Source organism: Balaenoptera ricei, chromosome 3 (genome assembly GCF_028023285.1).
Source record: "Balaenoptera ricei isolate mBalRic1 chromosome 3, mBalRic1.hap2, whole genome shotgun sequence".
In the NCBI taxonomy this organism is placed as follows: domain Eukaryota; kingdom Metazoa; phylum Chordata; class Mammalia; order Artiodactyla; family Balaenopteridae; genus Balaenoptera; species Balaenoptera ricei.
In genome coordinates this window covers 173,724,591-173,747,153 of record NC_082641.1, presented here as the reverse complement: position 1 = coordinate 173,747,153, position 22,563 = coordinate 173,724,591, and the positions used below count along the sequence as shown (strand labels likewise).

The 22,563-nt window shown below is 50.4% G+C and overlaps 1 protein-coding gene across 7 annotated transcripts in view; it reads left to right on the top strand.

Annotated features, from left to right (window-relative positions):
• ADGRL1 (adhesion G protein-coupled receptor L1) overlaps nt 1–10,914 on the top strand; it is a 45,923-nt gene extending 35,009 nt beyond the window's left edge. For 4 of the 7 annotated variants that reach the window (XM_059918297.1, XM_059918301.1, XM_059918299.1 and 1 more), the window contains 14 exons: nt 126–309; nt 492–614; nt 1,148–1,362; nt 1,657–1,827; nt 2,266–2,475; nt 2,569–2,789; nt 2,998–3,064; nt 3,462–3,553; nt 4,222–4,390; nt 5,690–5,818; nt 6,005–6,101; nt 6,195–6,323; nt 6,482–6,499; nt 6,969–10,914. In XM_059918297.1, coding sequence (XP_059774280.1) covers nt 126–309; nt 492–614; nt 1,148–1,362; nt 1,657–1,827; nt 2,266–2,475; nt 2,569–2,789; nt 2,998–3,064; nt 3,462–3,553; nt 4,222–4,390; nt 5,690–5,818; nt 6,005–6,101; nt 6,195–6,323; nt 6,482–6,499; nt 6,969–7,711 — 2,568 coding nt within the window. In that variant the 3' untranslated portion in view covers nt 7,712–10,914. The remainder of the gene's footprint in view (nt 1–125; nt 310–491; nt 615–1,147; nt 1,363–1,656; nt 1,828–2,265; nt 2,476–2,568; nt 2,790–2,997; nt 3,065–3,461; nt 3,554–4,221; nt 4,391–5,689; nt 5,819–6,004; nt 6,102–6,194; nt 6,324–6,481; nt 6,500–6,968) is intronic. The other 3 variants (XM_059918303.1, XM_059918304.1, XM_059918298.1) reach the window with 1 other exon arrangement.
• Nucleotides 10,915–22,563: the final 11,649 nt, after the last annotated feature.

Sequence of the window (22,563 nt, the reverse complement as noted above, 5' to 3'; positions counted from 1 at the left end):
TTGTCGCTCCTGGGCAGGCCCCAGGTGGCGCTGGGGATGGAGTTTCGGAGAAGGGGGCGCAGAGCCCAGCCTAGGGAACCGGAGGATGTAGGGGGAATCAGGGCGCTGCCCCCGCACCGTTGCAGGCCGTGGTGGAGACGGTGGACAACCTGCTGCGGCCAGAGGCTCTTGAGTCCTGGAAGGACATGAATGCCACCGAGCAGGTGCACACGGCCACCATGCTCCTGGACGTCCTAGAGGAGGGCGCCTTCCTGCTGGCCGACAATGTCAGGGAGCCTGCCCGCTTCCTGGCCGCCAAGCAGAACGTGGGTGAGTGCTACAATCGTGCTAGGGCAAGTTTGGGTGCAAATCTTGAACAGTGGGGCCCACTCGGCCTGGAGACCTTGGGGGATACCCCGGCCCTCGACCTTGGGCCTCTTGTCACAGCCCGGGCCTCTGGACTGTGGACAGACCCCCAACCTTGTGTGCCCTGCCATCCCCTGTCCCCACAGTCCTCGAGGTCACAGTCCTGAACACAGAGGGTCAAGTGCAAGAGCTGGTGTTCCCCCAGGAGTACCCGAGCGAGAACTCGATCCAGCTGTCCGCCAACACCATCAAGCAAAACAGCCGCAACGGTCAGTGCCCGAGCCCCGTGCTGGCACCCCTGCTCCTCTCATGGAGGACAGCAGTTCTTAACTTTTATCAGATTGAAGAATCTGAAAGGAGGTTGGGACCCGTGGCAACACACAGAGATGTCCTTCATTCAAGCTAGTGTTAACATTTCAAGGGATTCACGGAGACCCCCCCTGAAAGCCCCACAGAACCTAGGACAGTTTGCAGTTTGTAGGGCTCCTGTGCAGTAACAGTTGATCTTCATAGTTCAGGGAGGATTGTGCCATTTGAGATTAAGGTCCAGAAAGGTTAGGGATTTGCTCAAGGTTACACAGTAAGTGAGAGGTGGGCCAGGGACCCAGCCTGTGTATCCTGGCCCACTGCCCTGTCGTTGGAAACTGCCTATAACTGAGCAGTGGTCCCCTATAAGGGCTCCCGGAGCCCCACTTGCCTGGACTGCAGCCTGCCTGGCTTCAGAGGTCCTGGCGGCCAGCGTGGGGGAGCTGCACACCAGCCAGGGGCTGACGGCACACCCTGCTGCGCCTGTTCTCCCCAGGAGTGGTCAAAGTTGTCTTCATCCTCTACAACAACCTGGGCCTCTTCCTGTCCACCGAGAATGCCACGGTGAAGCTGGCAGGAGAAGCGGGCGCGGGGGGCCTGGGGGGCGCCTCCCTGGTGGTGAACTCCCAGGTCATCGCAGCGTCCATCAACAAGGAGTCCAGCCGAGTTTTCCTCATGGACCCTGTCATCTTCACTGTGGCCCACCTGGAGGTGAGCTGAGGTGCCCCCTCCCTCCGTGAGCGTCCCAGCATCCTCCACTGTCCCTGGCTGTGTATCCCCCCCTACTGTGTGTTCACCCACCCCAAGAGCAAGTTACAACCCCTCCCTGGGGCACCAGCCCCCACCTCAGCAGCTTGGGCCATTTGTCCCCAGAGATCTGAGACTGTCACCTGGAGCCCAAAGCCCCGGGCACTTCTCTCCTGCTTGTCGCTATCCCCATAGCTGGGTGTGCGGGCTGGAGTGGGACTCCCCGGATCTGACCCCCCGGTCACCACCACACAACAGGCCAAGAACCACTTCAACGCTAACTGCTCCTTCTGGAACTACTCGGAACGCTCCATGCTGGGCTACTGGTCAACCCAGGGCTGCCGCCTGGTGGAGTCCAACAAGACCCATACCACGTGTGCCTGCAGCCACCTCACCAACTTCGCCGTGCTCATGGCTCACCGCGAGATCGTAAGCTGGCCAGCGCTCCGCTCCTCCGGGCGGGCCCACTTGCTGGCCCGGCTTTGCATGGCATCATAGAAAGTGCTGCATGGGCGGTGCCAGGGAAGGCCAGCTTCGTGGGCATGGGGGGCCTGAGTCTTGCCTGGGGCATGAGGCCATACGTCTGGTTCTCTTTGGTCACGGTCCCACCTTCTCCCAAGGCACTCTGGAGAAGCAAGTTGGTGTCACCTTTGTCATCTCTCCACGAGCCTTCCAGAGCATGAGGAAGTGAGCTTGCCGCCTGCAGAGGGGTGGGGGCCGGCAAGTTGGCCAGGGGGGCAGAAGGCCGGGTGGGCTGCACCAGCGGTGCTCATGGCCCACAGCCTTGCCCATAGCTGGCACCTAAGCTGAGCCCTGGCCATGCGCAAGACCAGAGGCGCTAAGTACACCCCCTGCTCCTTCCCCCAGTACCAGGGCCGCATCAACGAGCTACTGCTGTCAGTCATCACCTGGGTGGGCATCGTCATCTCCCTGGTCTGCCTGGCAATCTGTATCTCCACTTTCTGCTTCCTGCGGGGACTGCAGACTGACCGAAACACCATCCACAAGAACCTGTGCATCAACCTCTTCCTGGCTGAGCTGCTCTTCCTGGTTGGGATAGACAAGACGCAGTATGAGGTGAGCAGGACTCCAGAGCAGGAGCGGAGGCAGGCAGCGATGACACCGGCCGGCCGGGGCAGCCCCTCACCTGTGGTGCTCCCCACTCTCTAGATTGCCTGCCCCATCTTCGCTGGCTTGCTGCACTACTTCTTCCTGGCTGCCTTCTCCTGGCTGTGCCTGGAGGGCGTGCACCTCTATCTGTTGCTGGTGGAGGTGTTTGAGAGCGAGTACTCCCGCACCAAGTACTACTACCTGGGCGGGTACTGCTTCCCAGCCCTGGTGGTGGGCATCGCGGCCGCCATCGACTACCGCAGCTACGGCACCGAGAAGGCGTGAGTGCCCCCTTCACCCCCCGAGTCTCTCCTCCTTGCTGGCTCCCTGCTCGGCAGCATCCCTTGGGCCGGGACCCTCGGGGCACTGGCCTCCCTCCTCCTGAGCCCCGAGGCCGCAGCCGGCAGAGTCCCTGGGCTCCTGGAGTCAGAGGGAGGGAAGAGCCTGCCCCCCTCACCTCTCAATACCCCGGCCCTGCTTCCTTCACAGCTGCTGGCTCCGAGTGGACAATTATTTCATTTGGAGCTTCATTGGGCCCGTCTCCTTTGTTATCGTGGTAAGTTGGAAGGCAGCACCCCCAGTACTGAGTCTCTGTCCTTCATCCAGCCCAGCTCTGACCCCAAGGCCCCCATTCTCCCCAAGCCCTTGAAAAGCATCAGAACTGAGCAGCCAACTGAGAAAACAAGAGCAGAGTGGGTCTGTAGAGCTCCAGCACTGAGGTCCATCCTTCCAGGAGCTGTGATTTGAGCCCCTGCTCTGTATCAGGCCATGGGCCCTGTTCCCCCGGCCCCGGGAGCCACATTAACAGTTACACCAGTCGGCAGGCACCTGTGGGCAGGTACACCAGCAGAGGGGACCCTGAAGAAGGGGGGTCGCGGCTGAGACTTGGCCAGGAGCTGACGCTAGGAGGCAGAGGGACCCTGGCCCAGCCCCTCCCCTTGTCCCGCCCCCAGGTGAACCTGGTGTTCCTCATGGTGACTCTGCACAAGATGATCCGGAGCTCATCCGTGCTCAAGCCCGATTCCAGTCGCCTCGACAACATTAAGTGAGCTCCCCCTTGCCCCACCCATGCCCTGGGACTTTCCAGGCCTCTCCCAGGGTTTCCTAAAAGGTGGTGTTCTCACCTCTGGTGTCACATACTGGGATTTTAAGGACAAAGATGGTGTTTTACTGTGTTCGTTATGTATCTATTTAACGAGTATTAGAAAACGTGGTATTAGCACATCCAACTGTGGTTTTAAGCACATAATTGCTAAGGGTGAGACTGAGTTCAAAAAGTGAGTCCAGGGAATTCCCTGGCGGTCCAGTGGTTAGGACTCCGCACTTTCACTGCCAAGGGCACAGGTTCAATCCCTGGTCGGGGAACTAAAGATCCCACAAGCCATGCGACTCGGCAAAAAAAAAAAAAGAAGAAAAAAGTCCATTTCAGGGCAACTTAAAGACAGATAGGCAGCAAAAGATAGTTTAAAGGTCTGGAAATATGGCCAAAAGGATGAAGGATGCAGGAGAATGACTGGCTATTCACAGAACCCTGACCCCTGACCTCTGCCTGCCCCTCAGGCTCAGCTTGGGTGAAAGTGTCACTGGGCAGTCCTGCTCACCCCAGGGCAGCATCCAGGCCCGCTCAAAGAGGGACACGCAGCAGGGCTCTGGGGGAGGCATCTCTGCTGGTGGGGACTTTGATATCCCTGTTCCCTCTCCACCTCTCCCCAGATCCTGGGCCCTGGGGGCCATTGCGCTGCTCTTCCTGCTGGGCCTCACCTGGGCTTTCGGCCTCCTCTTCATCAATAAGGAGTCGGTGGTCATGGCCTATCTCTTCACCACCTTCAACGCCTTCCAGGGGGTCTTCATCTTCGTCTTTCACTGCGCCTTACAGAAGAAGGTGAGGTCCAGGGAAGGGACCAGCTGCCTGCCTTCTGTAGTGGGACCTGTGTCTGCCTGGCGGGAAGCACAGGCTCACAGTCAGGGAGGATTTAGGCAGGGGTGAAGAGGGTTCTGGAAAAGAGCAAGATACAGGGGCCTAGAGGAACAAGAAAGCAAGACAGATTTGGGGAGTTGGGAGAGCACAGGGCAGGGACGTGGTTGATGGACCCTCCCCACGGCGTAGGGCACAAGTCAAGCACGTGGAGGGAGACGACTCTGGGTGCCACCCAGACAGAACATTTCCGACTTTAATAGTTGTGGGATAAACTGTGAATTTTGTGGTGATAGGAAGTTTCTTTTTAAAATAAAGTGTGTTAAAGTCTGACTCTTAAAAAATATAAATTAAGGAGATAACAGAAGCAGAAGAATGTGGAGAAGGGTGTACGGGCAGTAGACTCAAGACTAAAGCCAGGGAAACTGAGCCAAGGCGTTTGTAGATTCATCCTGAAGGCAGTGGGGCGGCCCGGTCAGACTGTTGTTGGTCTTAGGGGACAGTGAGGTGGGTAAGGCTAAGGAGGGGATGAAGGAGGCAGTGATCACAAGTCTTGGATGCAAGGTTGACTGTTCTGCTCAAAACTGTCCCATGGTCCTCATCGGACACACAGTGACAGTGACATCCTTACAGAGGCCCCCAGGCTCATACGGTCCATCCAGCCTGGGCTTCCCCTTCTCTTCCCTTCCCTCCAGCCATGCTCTGTCTTCTGGTCCCTCAGACACCTAGACATGGACCCTCCCCGGGGCTTGTCCCCTGCCCCTCCCCAGATATCCACAGGGCCCACTGCCTTCTTTTAGGTTTTTGCCGAAATGTCTCCTTAGTGAGGCCTCCCCTGATCTTTTTGAAATCGTGCCCCAAACCCCAACCACCAGCACTACCTAACTCCTGGCCATAGTTCTCGGCAGCACCTCACACCATCAGACACCCCACATAACGTACTGATGTTTCACCCGTGTTCAATCTCTGTCTGCTAGGAAATACCAGCTCTGAGAAGTAGGGCTTTTCGTCTGATTTGTGTCTGTCCTCGGGGCCTAAAGCACGCCTGGCATATAGAGGATGCTCATTAAAGATCTGTTGCGTGAATGAATGGATGAGAAATTATTGGTGGAGGTGGAGAAAGGAGGATGGGCCTGAGTGAGAAGAGAGCCTTCTTGGCTGGCTGTTGGGAGACAGGAGACAGTGGGGCTTCTGATGCCCACCAGGAGCTTGGTCGCTAGACCCCCAAGGCGGGGGCACCTACTGCCTGTCCTCCTCGGCCCCCAGGTGCATAAGGAGTACAGCAAGTGCCTGCGTCACTCCTACTGCTGCATTCGCTCCCCGCCCGGGGGCACTCACGGCTCACTCAAGACCTCAGCTATGCGGAGCAACACCCGCTACTACACGGGGACCCAGGTATCCGGGCCGGGGGCTGGGGCGCCAGGCAGGGCTCCCTGGGGCTGAGTGTGGGACCCGAGAGCCCAAGAGGCAGGGCAGTTCTCTGCCCAGGTCCCTGGTGGTGCTCATCAGGCAAGTGGTCTCAGAAAGATCGTGGAGGGTGGGCGGCCCAAGGGCCCCCTCACGTCTGAGCTGTGTCCCCAGAGCCGAATCCGGAGGATGTGGAACGACACCGTGAGGAAACAGACGGAATCCTCTTTCATGGCGGGCGACATCAACAGCACACCCACCCTGAACCGAGGTGAGACTGGATCCCTCACCCCCGGCCTCAGTCCCTCAAGATTCCCGAGCCCGAGTCTCCTGGCCGCCTTGTGACCTCTGACCTCCTGGGCAGGTACCATGGGGAACCATCTGCTGACCAACCCTGTGCTGCAGCCCCGTGGGGGCACCAGCCCCTACAACACTCTCATTGCCGAGTCAGTGGGCTTCAATCCTTCCTCACCCGCCGTCTTCAACTCCCCAGGTGAGAGCACTCTGGTGCCAGGAGAGGGTGACAGCCCAGGTCAGGTGGCGGGGGGTCTCCGCTTGGGGCATCCTCGTGCCTCCTGAACTGGAGCCGAGACTTGGCATCCTGAGCCCGCTCTCACCTTCTCTCTTTTCCCTCCTGGCCGGCGCCTGCAGGGAGCTACCGGGAACCCAGTAAGTGTGACTATTTCCTGGTAACATTTCCAAGGCCGGGAGGGGAACGTGACAGTGCCCTCCTCAGATGGCCTAACTTAGAAGAACTCGAGTGCCCCCCCCCGCACACACATGCAGACAGTCTCTGGCTTGGCAGCTGGCTGGAGGCTGTTGCATTAGGTGGGGAATGAAGGTGATGGGGGGTCAGAGCGTTGGAAAGGGACCTGGTCACCCAGATCTCCGCATACTGCTGAGACTCTATGCCCCCAGCTGGGAGGGGACCCTGGGGGAATTGGTCCCCACACGTACCTCCACTAGTCTTCTGCTGAGCTGGTGTCCCCACTGCCAGTGAGGAAGAGAGGGAATACAAGTCCCCAGGGGCAGGGGTGAAGCCAGGGAAAGCCAGGTGAAAGCAGGCACCCCCCTCCACATGGCCTGCGCCCCTCTCGCTGCCCGGCTCTCCTTCTGAGCAGCTCCCTTCTGCCTGCAGAGCACCCCTTGGGAGGCCGAGAAGCCTGCGGCATGGACACGCTGCCCCTCAACGGCAACTTCAACAACAGTTACTCCTTGCGAAGCGGGGATTTCCCTCCAGGGGATGGGGCCCCCGAGCCGCCTCGAGGCCGGAACCTGGCCGACGCTGCCGCCTTCGAGAAGATGATCATCTCGGAGCTGGTGCACAACAACCTTCGGGGTGGCAGCAGCGGAGCCAAGGGCCCTCCACCGCCTGAGCCCCCCGTGCCGCCAGTGCCAGGGGGCAGCGGCGAGGAAGAGGCAGGCGGGCCCGGGGGTGCTGACCGGGCAGAGATCGAACTTCTCTACAAGGCCCTGGAGGAGCCACTGCTGCTGCCCCGGGCCCAGTCGGTGCTGTACCAGAGCGATCTGGACGAGTCGGAGAGCTGCACAGCGGAGGACGGGGCCACCAGCCGGCCCCTCTCCTCCCCTCCGGGCCGGGACTCCCTCTACGCCAGCGGGGCCAACCTGCGGGACTCGCCCTCCTACCCGGACAGCAGCCCCGAGGGGCCCAGTGAGGCCCTGCCCCCACCCCCACCTGCACCCCCTGGCCCCCCCGAAATCTACTACACCTCGCGCCCGCCGGCCCTGGTGGCCCGGAACCCCCTGCAGGGCTACTACCAGGTGCGGCGGCCCAGCCACGAGGGCTACCTGGCGGCCCCAGGCCTCGAGGGGCCAGGGCCCGATGGGGATGGGCAGATGCAACTGGTTACCAGTCTCTGAGGGACCTCACGGACCAGGGGCTGGTGTCCCAGGCCGGGGATTGAACCCTGGGTAGGGCTGTGGTGGGAGAGGGAGACCGATGGAGACAGTGGCTGCTGGGCCACTCTCTCCAGGTGCCCCTTGGCCATGGGCCCTCCAGGCCCCTCGGGGACTCTGCTCTGGGGGCCCGAGGTGCAGGGTTCACAGACAGGGTTTCCCACCAGCCATGTGCACCAGCTCAATTTGGGGCAAGTGCAGTGAGGAACCAGGAGGTCCCCAGGGGAATGAGGAAGGAGAAATTGGAAGGGTGCAGCCCACTCTTGACTTCCCCCTCCCACCCCCTACTCTTCCTACTCCCTGGAGGGAAGTGAGGGCTCTGGTTTCCCTGGGTCAAAGGCCCTGCTGGATGGAACCCGTCAGCTGCTCCTCTCTTTGCAGCCTGAGTGCTGCCAGTTGCACCGGGATGGAGCAGTGGGGACGGGACAGATGGACAGGTTCCTCTGCACTACAGTTCCCTGCTCCACAGAGACTGGGGCCTCTGGCCGGGGACAGAGCCCTAGCGGGGAGAAAGCCCCAGGGCAAGAGGAATGGGCGGTTGTGGCTGGTGGTTTAAAGGTGGAACTTTCTCTGAAGCTCCTTCTCTCTGCTCTTTGTCCCAGCCTTCCCAGCAAGCCTGCCCCCCTCAGCCCTCCTTGAGTGCACCCAATGACCCCCTCCCTTGGGGCGACTCCTGATGAAGCACAACTCCCCGCAGGGCCCCCAGCCCACAGGGGTGGCCATATTTGAGCAGTTCCCAGTCCTGTGGGCTTGGCTATCTGGGGAGCAGATTTTGGGTCTGGATCTCCCTGGGGAGTGGGTCCTGGGCTTGGATCTTTCCCTAGGGGGCCCTCTTACCCCTTCCCTCTCTCCTCTTCCTCCGTCCCCATTGCTGTAAATATTTCAATGAAATGGAAAAGGAAAAAAAAAAAAAAAAAAAAAAGACAAAAAAAGAAAGAAAGAAAATCTCATCACTTGAAGCCACCAGGAGCCTGCGGCCTGGCCAGCCCGGGATTTCTCCGGAGCAGAGCTGCGCCGCTGGGCCCTGGCAGCCAGGACTTCTCTGTGTACGTGTGCATCCCCAGCCGGGTGGGCGGGCCGCCAGAGCAGCTTTTTACAATCCAGAGACAGAAAACAAAATCTAGAAGCAACATCGAAACAAAGAACCCGTTTCCTTTCCGGCACCCAGCACCCGTTTCTGTTGCCTCCTTCCCTGATCCGCCTCTCCCTGGCATCAGTCAGCCCTCCTGGGGCGTGTACCTCACTGCCTGCCCCAGGACTTGGGGCCTCTCTCCCCGTCCCCTCCCCACTGGCCCAGGGGAGGCACCCTCACACCCAAAGATGCTTTTGCCAAGGTGGCTGCACTGTCCCTTTGAGTTCCTGCTTCTTGTATATTGCTTCTGGGACTTGGCCTGGGAGGAAGGGGCTGATTTCCCACCTAGAGAGGTTGAGAGGGGAAGGAAAATGAGGGCAGCAGGGTTTGACAGATGACTGAGAAGGGAGGGCTGGGAGCGGTGAGGTGGTTCTCCTTCATGGGGTGGGGAGGCCAAAGGTGAGAGATTGCCTTCCCTACCCAACACACTCCCGCAGGGGAGGCAAAGCCAGGTACCAGGGCCTGGCTAGGGTCAGGACACCCATGTTCAGAGGGCTCAACCCCAAAGCTGCAGATGCTGGAAGCTCCAGGCTTGGGATGTCTCCTGAGTACCTCTCCCAGTCCCCTCTCCAGTCTGTCACCCTGGCCTTCCCAGCAACACCCCCCAACTCTTTGGGGGTAGCATAGTCCCACTGCCATACTAGCCCAGCCCTGTCATTTGCCATTTCCCCAGGGGTGGCCCTCCACCTCCGCTCTGACCCCTCATCTCTTTTGTCCCTCCCTCTTTTCTCACAAGTGCCATGAGTTTTCAAACATCTTCGGGTCTCAGCCTGCTGCTGCCATGAACTTTGGGTTAAGGGGGAGGAACTCCAGGGAGGAACTGGGGGAAAGGGACAGATAGGTGGCTGGAGGGACCCTTTTTGCTGCTAGAAAGCCCCTCCCTTCTCCTGAGGAGCTAGGGCTGGCTTGTCCCCATCAGTTAGGGGAGAAGGGGTCAGACCAAAGATGGTGGTTTGTCCCACATTGGGGGACAGGTGTGGGGAGAAGGTAAAGGTGGGTTCCATCTGTTTTCTGGTAGGGAGTTTTAACCCGTTTCACCAGACCATGGGTGAGTCTGGATGGGGAGGTGAAGTAAGGATAGGAACGGTCTTGCGTGGATGGCTCTGTGAGGAGGGCAGGAGACAGCTCCGTGGCTTTCCTTGGCTTCACTAAGCCAGGAACTCCTCTTTGGGGAGGGGTGGCTAGAGACCTGTGAAGAGCTGGTGGGAGACAAGGGTAGATGGAAGAGTGGGCCCGGCCCAGCCATCAGCCCCCATAGATTCAGAGAATGCCTCTGACCAGCAAAGAGGTCTGGAAGAGAGGGTGGGGTAGGAGAGTTCCCAGGGGGACTGCGGGGCAAGCAAGGAGTCCTGCGTCCTCTCCCCTGCCCAGTCCTCCTTTTATCTCTCCAGACTCTGACAGTCAAAGGGAGAGAGAGGGTACAGCGGGTCCCTTGGTTCCCATTCCAGCCAGAATCACCAAGGTGGATTCCCAGGCCTCAGAGTTGGGTGGCAGGGCCCCCTGGTAGGGCTGGAAACCACTGCAGTCCAGCACAAAGCTAGCCCGAGAGCCCAGGTGTCCCCCCCACCCCAACCAGTCCTGGTGCCTTGATGCCCCCACCCCAGCTGGGACGGTATAAAGAAGGAAGGGTCTTGGTTTCCTCTCCTACTCCCTTTCTTGGGCTCCTGAATTCATTTGCTTTCAAATCTTATTTTTCTCTGGGTTTGGTGGGGGTTTTTTGGCTTTGGTTTTGGTTTTCCTTGCCTTTTTCTCTGTGTCTCCACCTCCTTCCCTGTGTCTTTCTCACTGTCTCTGTGTTCTCCTTCTCTTACCCTCAATTTCTCTCTGTCCATTTGGGCCTCCTCCCTCTTCTCCCATGCCCCCAGTCCCTCCTTGGTCTCCTTTTCGATATGCCAAACCAATTTTGGGTCGAGTGCATTTAATGAGAACAAAACAAAAGGCTCATAACAAGAACGTTTCAGAAAAAAAAAAGTTTAAAAAAATTGTTGAGTCAAAAAAAAAAATCAAACAATAAAGAAATTAAGATTTCTTGGAATGACAAGAGTGGCGTGACTCATTTGCGGGGGGAGGCAAGAAACAGGTGAGTGGATCTGCACAGAGCACCCCCTGAGGCTGGGACCGAGTGAGGAACCTGCACTGCCGCATTTAGAACCCACAGCAGAGGACTGGTGAGTCACAGAATCATTAATGTTTATAGAACTTGGTAGGTTCAAGGGCCTGCTAGGCAATTCAGGTGCAATTTCTCTCTGAATCCTCATAAATGCTCTGGGCGGAGGTTATTCGAGCTCCATTTTACAGATGGGGAAACTGAGGCTTATAGCACCTGGATGCACATACAAGTCTCTGTGGGCCAGGCCACTGTGCCATGTTGTGCCTCAAGCCCTTCTCAGCCTGGACTTCGGTCCACAGGCTATATCAGAGCATAGCATAGGAACTGTATGCTGTGCCTGTCTGATTCCAACTGCTATTCCTAGACTCCCACACGTTACTGGAATGGTGCATTTTTGATCATGACAGCACAGTGGAATTGCATCACGTGTATTTCACATTCTCACAGTGCTCAGAGAGAGAGGAATGACCAAGCAGTGCAAGCACCTCTCTCCATGCCCCTCTGCCCTCAACACTGGCGTCCAGGATGCCACACTCAGCCATTCCTCCTCCCCACTCCCCAGCTACTCCTTCCCAGTCTCCACACTGGTTCCTTCTCATCTCCTGACCTCTTAATGTTGGCGAGCCCAAGGGCTCAGCCTTGGACCTTTACCTACACTCACTCCCTGGGAGATCTCATCCCATTAAATGGTTTTTAAATACAGTTGGCCCTTGAGCAACACAGGTTTGAACCACACAGGTCCACTTAGATGAGGATTTTTTGCAATAAGTATATTGGAAAAATTCTTGGAGATTTGCGACAATTGGAAAAAACTCGCAAATGAACCATGTAACCTAGAAATACCAAAAAAATTAAGAAAGAGGTATGTCATGAATGCACAGAATATATGTAGATACTAGTCTATTTTATCATTTACTACCATAAAATACATACATATCTATTATAAAAAGTTAAAATTTATCAAAAGTTATGCACACACTGACAAACCGTACACAGCCCCATCGACTGCACTAGGCTACCATAAAGCAATCATATTGCTGCTTCTTCATTATCAGTGCATGAATCATTACACCTGTAAATAAAAATGAATCTCCTTTTCACATTTTCGTTTCATTTTTGATGTCTAGTGTTAGTAATATGTGTAATATCTACAGTGTTTTTTATAAGACAATATTGATGTAGGTACTGACAGACGATTCATCTTGTAAATAGATGATGTAAGCTTTCGGTATTGATAAATACAGTACAGTATTGTAAATGTACCTTCTCTTCCTTACAATTTTCTTAATAACAGTTTCTTTTCTATTGCTTACTTTCATGTAAGAAGACAGTATATAATACATATACAAAATATGTGTTAATTGACTGTTTATGTCATGGTTAAGGCTTCCAGTCAACAGCAGGCTATTCGTAGTTAAGTTTTGGGGGAGTCAAAAGTTATACATGGAGGGACTTTGCTGGTGGTCCAAGTGGTTAAGAATCCATGCTTTCACTGCAGAGGGCACAGGGTCGGGGAACTAAGATCCCCGCATGCCACAGTGTAGCCAAAAAAAAAAGTTATACATAGATTTTTGATTGCACAGGGGTCAGCACCCCTAACCCCTGCATTTTTCAAGTGTCAGCTGTACTATCTATTATGCTGATGACTTCCAAATGTAGAGCTCCAGCCTGAACTTCCATCTTGAGATCCAGATTCATTTACATCCAACTACCCACTCCACATCTCCCCCTGGGTGTCTGATAGGATCTCAGACTTAAATCCAGTTCCACGCACACGTATACACACACCACTGTTCCAGTTCCTCCCACAGGCTTCCCCACCTTGATTAATGGCAAGTCCATCCTGAGACTCAAGATAAGACCCTTGGAGCCTCCCTTGAACTCACTCATTGTTTCATACCCCATATCTAATCTGACAGTAGATGCAGTAGTGCCTCTAACTTTGAAATATCCAGAATTAACTAGTTCTCACTACTTTGGTTCAAGCCACCACTGTCTCTCACCAGCACCACTGTAACAGTCCCCTAACTAGCTCCCTTGTCCCTCTTCAGGCTTTTCTCAACACACAAAACAGAGTGATCTCAGTAAGCATATTTTTGTCCCTCCTCTGCTCAAAACTTTCCAAAGGCCTCCTCTCTCACCCAGATGAAAACGCTAAGGTCAGCACAGTGGCCCACAAGGCCCTACAGCATCAGATTTCATCCCTACGGCTCTCCTCCTTCCCTCCACTCCAGCCACACTGGGGTGCTCACCGTCCACAAACATGCAGGCACCCTCCTGCCTGCCTCAGGGCCTTTACACTGGCTGTTCCTAGGGTTCACCTATTCTCCCTGCAGGGCTTATGAAAATAAGAGCTTCCCAGCAGGCCTTCCCAGGCTACTCCATTTAAATTGCAATTGGCCACTCCAGAACTTCCTAACCCCTGTCTTGCTTTGTCTCCCATAGTGCTCCCATCTCACAAACTGTCTTTTTTGCTTGTTTATTGTCTGCCTCCCCCACCAGAAAATAATGTACAATGGGCTGTTTTTTCACCGCTGTTCCCTACTGTTTAGCACAGTGTCTGGCACACACTAGGTGCTCAATAAATATTTGTTAAAGGACACAAAGCTGAATGGAGCATAGGACACAGAGTAGGCCTGAGATGAGAGTTAAGACCATTCCCTCAGCTGCTCAGTTCCCATGCACCTCTCACTGTGTGATGCTGTTGTTAATGCAGCATGGCCCTGAAATCCGAGTTCAGAAGTTTAGCTGGTGCCCAACCCTATCCTATGCTGAAAAGGAACTGGTTCTACTGGACTTACTGAGAGATGCTCTGTGAGCAAATTCAGGAGCTTTAAGTGTAAACTTAATTACTTATGATTTTGACCTCATGCTCTGACTTTGAAATTTAATCCTAGCATAAGATGAGATTCTACAACACAGCCAGTTCTTCCACCTTTTTGTCCTTTACTTTCCCGGCACTGTACACATCCGACTCCTCTACACACACAGTGAAACCTGCTGTGCCTGACAACCTGTGACCCTCAGTGGTTGTTAGTGGCACCTGTACACACTTGGGACAACCATTAGCATGTGCCCTGGAACAATAACATTTATGTTGATATTCATTTCAAAGCTCTTTCCTACATTTCATCTTATTTAATTATCACAAGATATATACTATTATCCCCATATATCAGATGAGGAAACTGAAGTTAGGGTGATTAAATGACTTACTCAAAAAAATAAGATTACTATGCAGTTCAAAGTGCCCACACCCAGTAGATGCTTTACATATGCTGTCCAATTTAATCCTTTCAACCATGCAGTGAGGCAGGTTTTAGTTAGCTCCGATATACAACTGCAGAAGCTGAAGCCCAGAACGGTTCAAGAACATACCCGTGTTCACTCAGCTAGTAAGAGAAAGGTGGACCAGGCCTCCCTCTTGGTCTTCCTATCCCAGGGGCGGCATTGAGGGCTGTCTGCACCCCGCTGCAGTTGCCCAGGCCCCATCGCTGCCCACCAACCCCACTCAGCATTCACTAAGGGAAGCTGGCTATCTGGTGCCCCACATCAGAGGAGACGCCCACTAATCACGCCACACCCTGATGGTCCCTACGTAGCTAGTATGTTAGGACTGTCCAGAGTGGACTCACGTGTGTTAAGCCAGAGGTAAGGTCTTAATGCAGAGCAACAGAGGATTCGCTTCAGATCCCCAAAGGCTTGAAAGCACTGGAGCCTCTGCCGTTGAGAAAACCTCCTCTCTCCCGTGAACTCTTGGGAAGGCCTAGGGGTGCCAGGCTGAGGCTACTCCTTTATCCCTACAATATCCCCAGGCTTATTCTGCTTCTCTCTTACCCTTTCAAACATCTCAGTGATGGCAATGAGCTGTGATGACAGGACCCTCCCCCATTTATATCCCTTCTTACTTCACTGGGACTCTCCTTGACCAAAACCCTTGCAACCACTACTCTTTTCTATCTGTCCTGCCCCACTGTCTTCCATCAACCTTTGCCTCCGTCCAAGTGATCCCAGCTTCTCACAACTGAAGCCCTCACTTTAAGCCAACCAGTCCTCTCCTGGGAATTGATCCTAAGGAACCATGCATGTGCATGAAGACAGCGACAAGAAAGTTCGCTGTAGTAAGGCTTCTAAGAGTGAAACAAAAGAGAGAATCTAAAATTTTAGCACAGAAAACTGTTACATAAATAATGCACATCCATAAACAGAATACCATGCAGCCATTCAAAATGATAATGCAGAAGAACACTAAAGGACGTGGAAATATATTCATAATAATACTAAGGGTAAAAACCTAGATATAAAAAACAGGGTAAAGTATGACCTTACTTTTGCTTTGTTTTGATGGCATGTATATACAAAAAGTGTGTGTATACAAATATGAAACTGTGTATATGTACAAGTGTATGTGTGTATGTGTATATGTGTGTATAAATATAAAATATATGCAGGGACTTCCCTGGTGGCGCAGTGGTTAAGAATCCGCCTGCCAATGCAGGGACACAGGTTCGAGCCCTGGTCCAGGAAGATCCCACATGCCGCGGAGCGACTAAGCCTGTGCACCACAACTACTGAGCCTGCACTCTAGAGCCCGCGTGCCACAACTACTGAGCCCACGTGCCACAACTACTGAAGCCCACGTGCCTAGAGCCCCTGCTCCGCAACAAGAGAACCCGCCGCAATGAGAAGCTCGTGCACCATCTCTCTGCAACTAGAGAAAGCCAGTGTGCAGCAACGAAGACCCAACGCAGCCAAAAAATAAATAAATAAACGTTTTAAAAAAAGAAAAAAAATTTTTAATTGCTTTTAAAAAATAATAATAAAATAAAATATATGCAGAATATAAAGCTATACACCAGAATATTAACGGGGTAATTTTAACTTTCGCGCAACTCTGTATTTTAAAAATTGTTTGCATTAATATATATTACTTTTGTAATAGGAAAAAGTATTTGTGTGTCCCACTTTCTATGGAAGAACAAAGGCCAAGAATGACCAGCACAAATGGAAGCAGAAAGAACAAGGTGGGGAACTAGCCTTACCAAGACTGGTTATAGCGTGGTAATATTTAAGTCAATGTGGTATTTGGCACAGGAAGAGACAAAAAGTCCAATGGAAGAGACCTGTGACTAGATGGAAACTTGCTCTAGGCAGAGATTACAAATCACTAGGAAAAGGATGGATTAATCCAGAGGATCTTATATTTTTTTGGTCTTGAGACCCCTTTACCCTTTTAAAAATTAATGAGGATAGGGAGGGGGATGACTGGGCGGAGCACAGAGGATTTTTAGGGCCGTGAAAATACTCCGTATGATACTGTAATGATGAATGTATGTCATACATTTCTCCAAACCCATAGAATGTACGCCAAGAGTGAACATTAACGTAAGCTGTGGATTTTAGGTGATAATGATGTGTCAATATAGGTTCATCAATTGTACACAAATTCACCACTTTGGTGGTGGATGTTAATGATGGGGGATACTATGCATGTGGGAGGGGGAGGGGTATATGAGAAATCTATGTCATGAACCTAAAACTGCTCTAAAAAAAATTAAATCTTTTTAAAAAAAATTAATGGGGACCCTAATGAGCTGTTGTTTATGGGGATAGAGATTATATCTATTTATATTTACTGAATTGGAAATTAAAACTGAGCAAAATTTTTAAATATTTAACTAAATTAAATTGGTTAATAAATCTACTAAATGTTAAAATAAATAACCTATTTTATTAAAAAATAACTATATGCATATTTTTAAAACAAAGTAGTGCAAAGAATGGCATTGTTTTACATTTTTGTAAAACTCCTACTGCCTGGTGTAATGAAAGACAGCTGTATTCTCACATCAGGCTTCTGCAATCAATCTGTTGCAATATGCTGTTTTGGTTGAAGTATGTGAAGAAAAGCCAGACTCACAAAGATACATAGTTGGAAAAGGGAGGAGTGTCATAGCCTTTTCAGCTAATTGGGGATATTTTACTTTGTTACTATACCAAAACTCAACAAGTGGTGGCATATTAAAGTTAGTTACAATGTTGAATATGAAACTGTATCAATAAACTTTTCATACTCTGTTACACTGAAACCCATTGGTCTATCTTACAAATTTTAATTGATCTTTTATGACTGATTTTGTAACATCATGCATTGGTCTTTAGGAAAATATTGATATGCTGAGTTATTACATTTCACTCTACAGTATTTTTAAAATATATGTTAATAATATCACCACTGATCTCATCAGGAAAACCTTTAAATATTGAAAAGTTGTCAGGCTCATGGTGGTGAATAAAAGTTTCCTAAATGTCTAAGTTTTGCTTAAAAGCTCAAATATTATCATTGGCAACACACTGTTAATTTTCCTCCAAGTGACCACTCACTGCATTTGTTTCTGAGAAAATACATGGCATATATCCTAATCTGAATAATTAATAATCAGCAATTATTCAAGTAAAAATTGTGTTCATGAAAAAAGTCAGCAGTTCTACCTCCACTCAAACAACTGTACATTACCTCAAGTACCATCATTCTCCAGCATGCAATAGAAGTGCTCTATGCAAGCGTCCCATTTCACCACCCAGAATATTAGAAAGACCTGCTGTAGGGCTAAGCTTTAACACAATTACTACTTTCACTGCTTCTTCAAGGACATTCTTAAGTGAAACTGTTTTAACATTGAGTGTGTGTGTGGTGGTGAGGAATACAGTGACAACCACTACCACAATATAGTGACACTGCACTGATTCCTGCTAAGGGGCCAGCAGTTTTACCCACTGTTTTTGTACCAATAGTGCACAGACAACACAGCACAAATGAGAAAGGCAAATAATGCCTTAGAATTATTATGAAAATAGTTTATCTCATGGATACCCTAAAAGGTTCTTGGGGATCCCCAGGGGATCACATTTTGAGAACCACTGGACTACTCAATAAATGGAGCTGGGACACCTGGTTATCCAAATGAAAAAAATTAAACCTACCTCACATCATAAACAAAAATAAATTCCAGATTGTTTTTTTTTAAGCTAAATATGAAAAGTAGACCTTCCAGAAGAAAATACAGTAGGGTATCTTACTGATCGCAGTGTAAGATTTCTTAAGCAAGACACAAAACACCACAAACTATAAGTAGATTCATAATTCTGATGACTTTAAAATAATGATGATGTTGATGATAATAATAATAAATTCTGAACATCAGAAAACACCATACCTCAGATGTAAGAACTCCTGCACTCAGTAAGATGAAGACAATCCAGCAGGAAAATGGGCAAAGATATGAACAGGCAATTCACGAAAGGCAAATGGTAAATAAACATGAAAAAAGCTCAATCTCACTATTAATCATGGTAATGCGAACTGAAACCAATAATTCACACCCATCATAAAGACAAACATGTAAGAGTCTGACAATAGCAAGTACGGATAAGGACACTGAGCAATAGCAACAATGCTGGTGGGAGTGAGAACTGGAACAATCATCTTGAAGAACAAACTGGCAATATCTAGTAACAGTGAATATTCCCCAAACCCAGCAGTTCAACTCCTAGGGAAACTCCTGCATGTGTACACAAAGAGCCATGCACAACAATGAACATTACAGCACTGTTTGTAAGAGTAGAAAACTGGAAACAAGCTAAATACCAAGGAAGAGGTAGATGGATAAGTAAACACTGTCCAACAAAACTTTCGGTGATCACAGAAGTATTCTTTATCTAAGCTGTCTAATGCGGTAGCCACTAGCCACAGGTGTCTATTAAACATATGAAATGTGGCTAAGTGACTGGGGAATTGAATTTTTCATTTAATTTTTATTAACTGAAATATAAATAGCCACATGTGGCTAATGGTTACTACATCAGACAGCACAGCCATACACCAGTGAAAATAAACGACTAGAGCTATACACGTGTCACATATATACCTCTCAAAAGCATTATGTTTGGGGCTTCCCTAATGGCACAGTGGTTAAGACTCCGCCTGCCAATGCAGGGGACACAGGTTCGAGCCCTGGTTCGGGAAGATCCCACATGCCGCAGAGCAACTAAGCCCGTGCGCCACAACTACCGAGCCTGCACTCTAGAGCCCGCGCATCACAACTACTGAAGCCCGCGCACCCTAGAGCCCGTGCTCCACAAGAGAAGCCACCGCAATGAGAAGCCCACGCACCGCAACGAATAGTAGCCCCCACTCGCTGCAACTAGAGAAAGCCTGCGCACAGCAACGAAGAACCAATGCATTCAAAAATAAATAAATAAATAAATTTATTATTTTTTTAAAGCATTATGTTTGACCCAAAAAAAGCAGCTTCAGAAGACAGGGCTGGGGGACTTCCCTGGTGGCGCAGTGGTTAAGAATCCGCCTGCCAATGCAGGGGACACGGGTTCGATCCCTGGTCCGGGAAGATCCCACATGCCGCGGAGCAACTAAGCCTGTGCACCACAACTACTGAGCCTGTGCTCTAGAGCCCATGCGCCGCAACTACTAAAGCCTGCGTGCCTAGAGCCCGTGCTCCACAACAAGAGTAAGCCACCGCAATGAGAAGCCCGCACACTGTAACAAAGAGTAGACCCCCCTTGCCGCAACTAGAGAAAAAGCCTGCGCGCAGCAACGAAGACCCAACGCAGCCAAGATTAATTAATTAATTATTTTTTTTAAAAAAATGAAGGTAGGGCTGGGACCAGAGTGAAGCAAGCTAGGTGTCTAGAATGAAAATTTTAGGAGGCACTCACCCTGAGTCATGCAGGTACAGGTTGGCACTTGTGTGACTTGGAGGGTGTCTCCTTAAATGTTGTGACCTTGCTTTCCTCATCCTAGTTCCAGCCCTGTCGGGATATATGTGGTATGATACTGTGTTGGGGGTCCCCAAGATCATCCCTGACTCACTAGGAGGATTCACAGGATTTAGCATATAGCCTACTCAGGGTATGATTTCTTTTTTGTTGTTGTTCTTTGTTTTGTTTTGGTTTGGTTTTTTGCTTTTTTTTTTTTTTGGCCACACCATGCGGCATGTGGGATCTTAGTCCCCGACCAGGGATGGAACCTATGCCCCCTGAAGTGGAAGCTCAGAGACCTAACCACTGGACCACCACGGAATTCCCCAGAGTATGACTTCTTACAGTGAAAGGATACAAAACAAAATCAGCCAAGGGAAAAGGTGCGTGGGGTGAGGTCTGGAGGAAACCAGGCACAAGCTTCCAAGAGTCCTCTCCTAGTGGAGTTACAAAGGACGTGCTTAGTTCCTACAGCAGAGCTGTGACAACACGTGTGAAATGTTGTCCACCAGGAAAGCTCCTTAGGGATACAGTGCCCAGGGTATTGGGGTGGGGGGGGGCAGCTGGTCAAGTACCAAACTTCCAGACTCCAGAAGGAAAGCAGGTGTTCGACACAAATCACATTGTTTGTACAATTTAGGCACCATGAGCCCCTTGTATTATTTAGGGAATGGTGTGAACCCTCCTGAAATCCAAGTTCCTAGACACCAGCCAAAGGCCAACCTTGCAAACAGGCCTTTCTAAGGAGAGCAGTCTCAGGCCTGCTATAGTTGACTCTTTTGTATAGAGTTGTAGAACATGACATACAATACTATACATAGTTTAAAGGCACATATTAAAGATATACAAACGTGCACTGAAAAATAAACACCAAAACCAGGATTGTAGTTACATCTGAAAACAAGGGGAGAGGAACGGGTTTGAGGCAGGGGTATATAAGACCTTTCAATTGCATCACTAATGTTTTACTTCTTAAGCTGGGTAATGGGTAAAAACATATTTGTCATAGCATTCCTTATGCTTGTTTTTGAGTGTGAGTGCACCTGAAATACTACATAAGAAAAATGATGATTTATCTCCTAATTACTATATGCGCTACTAACAGTTCATGTTTATGGTGTTTATGGAGTACTCTTCACATTCCAGGTACTATGCTAAGTCCTTTATATGGATTTACTCTTTTAAAAAAATTTATTGAACACTTCCTATGCTAAGCTCTGGCAATACACTGAGAGTTCAGTGTGAGACAGGTGAGATCTCTGTCCTCAACCAACTTTCAGTCTACTGAGGGATGATGAGAGATAAAAAGCACAATTAGGGAGTTCCCTGGTGGTCTAGTGGTTAGCATTCGGCGCTTCCACTGCTGTGGCCCAGGTTCAATCCCTGGTAGGGGAACTGAGATCCCGCAAGCCGTGTGGCCAAAAAAAAAAAGCACAATTAAAATCAACATATCTACAGATTCTGGTAAGTGCTCCTAAGATAATAAATAAAGCAGGCTTTTGTAATTAATGAAGGTCTACTTTAACTAGGGTGGTCCAAGAAGACTTCTTTGGGAGAGACATTTGAGGTGAACCATAAATGATGAGAATGAGACAGCCACGCAATTATATGAAGGAAGCACATTCCAGGCAGAGGGAACAGCAAGTGCAAAACCCTGCAGCAGGAATAAGTTTGGTGTGTTGAAAGACGGGAAATGAAGTCAGCAGGGCTTGAGAGTGGTGACAAGAGGGAGACTGGTAGCTGAGGCTTGAGAGGTCAGCTGAAGCCAGTGTGCAGGGCCTCCTAAGCCACAGTAAAGATCTTAAGTTGCATTCTAAGTATGATAAGCCTTTGAAGGTTTTAAGCAGGGTAATGACATGATCTGGCTTACAACTGAAGATTATTCAGCCAGCTGTAGGGAGAAGGCATTATAGACAGGGCCATTTTCTTCATTAGCACCACAGACATAATGCTCACGGCTGATGAGCTTTTCAGAGGCTATGAAAAGGTTGGGGCTGGGGATAAAGGAAAAAAAGTTCCACGATGCAAAAAGAAAACTACGAAGTTGTAATGAATAAATGTTTAATTAAATGTCTAGAAAACATATCATAACAACTTCATTCATCAAATTTCGTATTCATAAACAATCGAATTACATTTGGAAATAATTTTGAAAATTAGATTTTCTCAAGTCACAAAAATTCCCAAGGATGCCCAGTGACTGCCAAGAAATCATAACCAATTGTAATGTGAATTTTCATGCAGCCAAATCGTTTCAATGGGGGAAAAAAATCCTTCCGATTAAAAAAAAAAATTTTTTTTTTTTTTTTACTTAATGTGAGATAGAGATACAAATAATAATAATAATAATGCCTAGCATCATGAGGCCACAGAGGAGGCTGGATAAGAAATGCTAGTGGCGGGCTTCCCTGGTGGCGCAGGGGTTGAGAATCTGCCTGCTAATGCAGGGGACACGGGTTCGAGCCCTGGTCTGGGAAGATCCCACATGCCGCGGAGCAACTAAGCCCGTGAGCCACAACTACTGAGCCTGCGCGTCTGGAGCCTGTGCCCCGCAGCAAGAGAGGCCGCGATAGTGAGAGGCCCGCGCACCGCGATGAAGAGTGGCCCCCGCTTGCCACAACTAGAGAAAGCCCTCGCACAGAAACGAAGACCAAACACAGCCATAAATAAACAAATAAATAAATAAATAAATAAAAATTAAAAAAAAAAAAAAGAAATGCTAGTGGCTTGCTCAACCCACCCCCACCTCTGGGAGGGGTGAAGGGCTGGAGATTGAGCTCAATCACCAGTGGTCAG